Genomic DNA, 1593 nt, shown 5'->3' with positions numbered 1-1593 from the left:
CCTACCATCACCCAGACCCTGCTCCCACCAGCACTTTTTAAATGCATTCATGTGATTTCCAGTTTTACACAACATTTCTCTAACCACATACACCCCAGGGGAAGCAGTGCCTCCCCAAGCTAGGCTGGAGGATCTGCCTGCCTGCCTTCTAAAGGTTTTTCTCACAGCAGGTGTGTGACACTTTCCAGCATCAAGGAGGTCAAAGAATTCACTGTATGATGGAGCCCTGCACCTAAGGAAAGCCAGGCTTTGGGAGGGTGCAAGGGTGAGGCAACAGCGCACAGCACCTAGAGCAGCTGACCATACATGGATGTATCCACACCCAAATGTGCGATCTACTCTGCCACACCAAGGATCAGATCAACAGCTTAACCTCAGGGAAAACTCCTCTGTCTTGCCCCAACCATCCGCTGATTCTTCAGAGCAAGAGAGCGCACAGAGAGCAGGGATCCTGGAGCAACCTAGGTGACACATCTCCCACCCATCAGGTATAGGGACAGGACCTCAAAGGTTGGCAGTTTGCTTGTAACAAGGGAGCAGCCACAGCTCCTGGCCAGGACAGGACTCACAGAAGCCCATGTTTTGCTCCTCACCTCCCACACAGCCCTGCCGAGACCCCACCTCACAAACGCACTGACTGCATCCCCCCAGGAGCATCACCCACACACGGACCTCAAGCAGCAGGTCAGGAGACACAGTATTTTGGGGAAGAGACGGGGGGAAATGGGACACAGGACGCAGAGGGTGCTGGCACAGCTGAGAGCATGAGAGGACCATGCATGGTGGGAGCTGGGGCTGGCCCACGCACACCCACCTCCACAGCTCTGCTCTGCAGTTCTGGGCCAACATCATCCCAGGGGAAAGTGGGGCAGAGTTGCAGAGCAGGCTGTCACCTCCCCAGACAGCAGCAGGCAAGTGATGAGCACCCGGGTACATGGCAAAGCCAAACCTGGCAGTGTTGGGAGGGTTGTCCCACATCAGACCCCCACCACGCCGCAGACCTCACCCCAGCATCTCCCTCCCCTGCTCCTCCCACGCTCCCAGGAACACCTACAGTTGTTGAGGAAGAGTAGCACGGCAAATCCCAACGTCGAGGTGGCCAAGAGGATGAGGCAGATGTTGCATGGGATCATGAAATATCTCACCACCAAAGAGACCTTGTGCTGGTACAGCCGGTCCCGCTCCAAAGCCCCAGGCGCCATGGGGTACTGGCAAGCCGTCATGCTCGGCCGTCACGCTGCAGGCCAAAGCTCAACCCACCGCTGATCCATCCAAGGCAGAGTAGTCACAAAGCTCACATAGATCCTTATTCCTCCCTCTCCAGTTGTTTTCAGCAGTTGCAAGACCTAAGTTTTTCCAGAGGTTCCCATCCTCTGCTCGCAGGAGACCAGTGCAAGCCAGAGGCACCTTCAGGAGGAAAAGTTTGTCCCCAGATCTGCCATCTCAGAGGCACAGACTAGGGGTCAGGTCCAAGCCCTCTCCAAAGAGACACACACAGTCCTGTGCTTGGTGATCCCTTTTCCAGCTCAGGAGGTGTCAATCCACACCTGCTTGCAGAACACAAACTAAACAACCTCAGGCAAAAGTGCTGAG

At 55.7% G+C, this 1593-nt stretch overlaps 1 protein-coding gene across 1 annotated transcript in view; it reads right to left on the bottom strand.

The window, feature by feature from the left end:
• LOC104532146 (agrin-like) overlaps positions 1–1223 on the bottom strand; it is a gene marked incomplete at its 3' end in the record, with an annotated part of 34468 nt that extends 33245 nt beyond the window's left edge. Inside the window, exon 1 of the mRNA XM_029087284.1 lies at positions 1055–1223. Coding sequence (XP_028943117.1) covers positions 1055–1223 — 169 coding nt within the window. The remainder of the gene's footprint in view (positions 1–1054) is intronic.
• Between the last annotated feature and the right edge of the window lie 370 nt (positions 1224–1593).

Source organism: Antrostomus carolinensis, unplaced genomic scaffold (genome assembly GCF_000700745.2).
Source record: "Antrostomus carolinensis isolate BGI_N321 unplaced genomic scaffold, ASM70074v2 scaffold9721, whole genome shotgun sequence".
Classification (NCBI taxonomy): Eukaryota; Metazoa; Chordata; class Aves; order Caprimulgiformes; family Caprimulgidae; genus Antrostomus; species Antrostomus carolinensis.
This window is presented reverse-complemented; position numbering and strand designations above follow the sequence as displayed.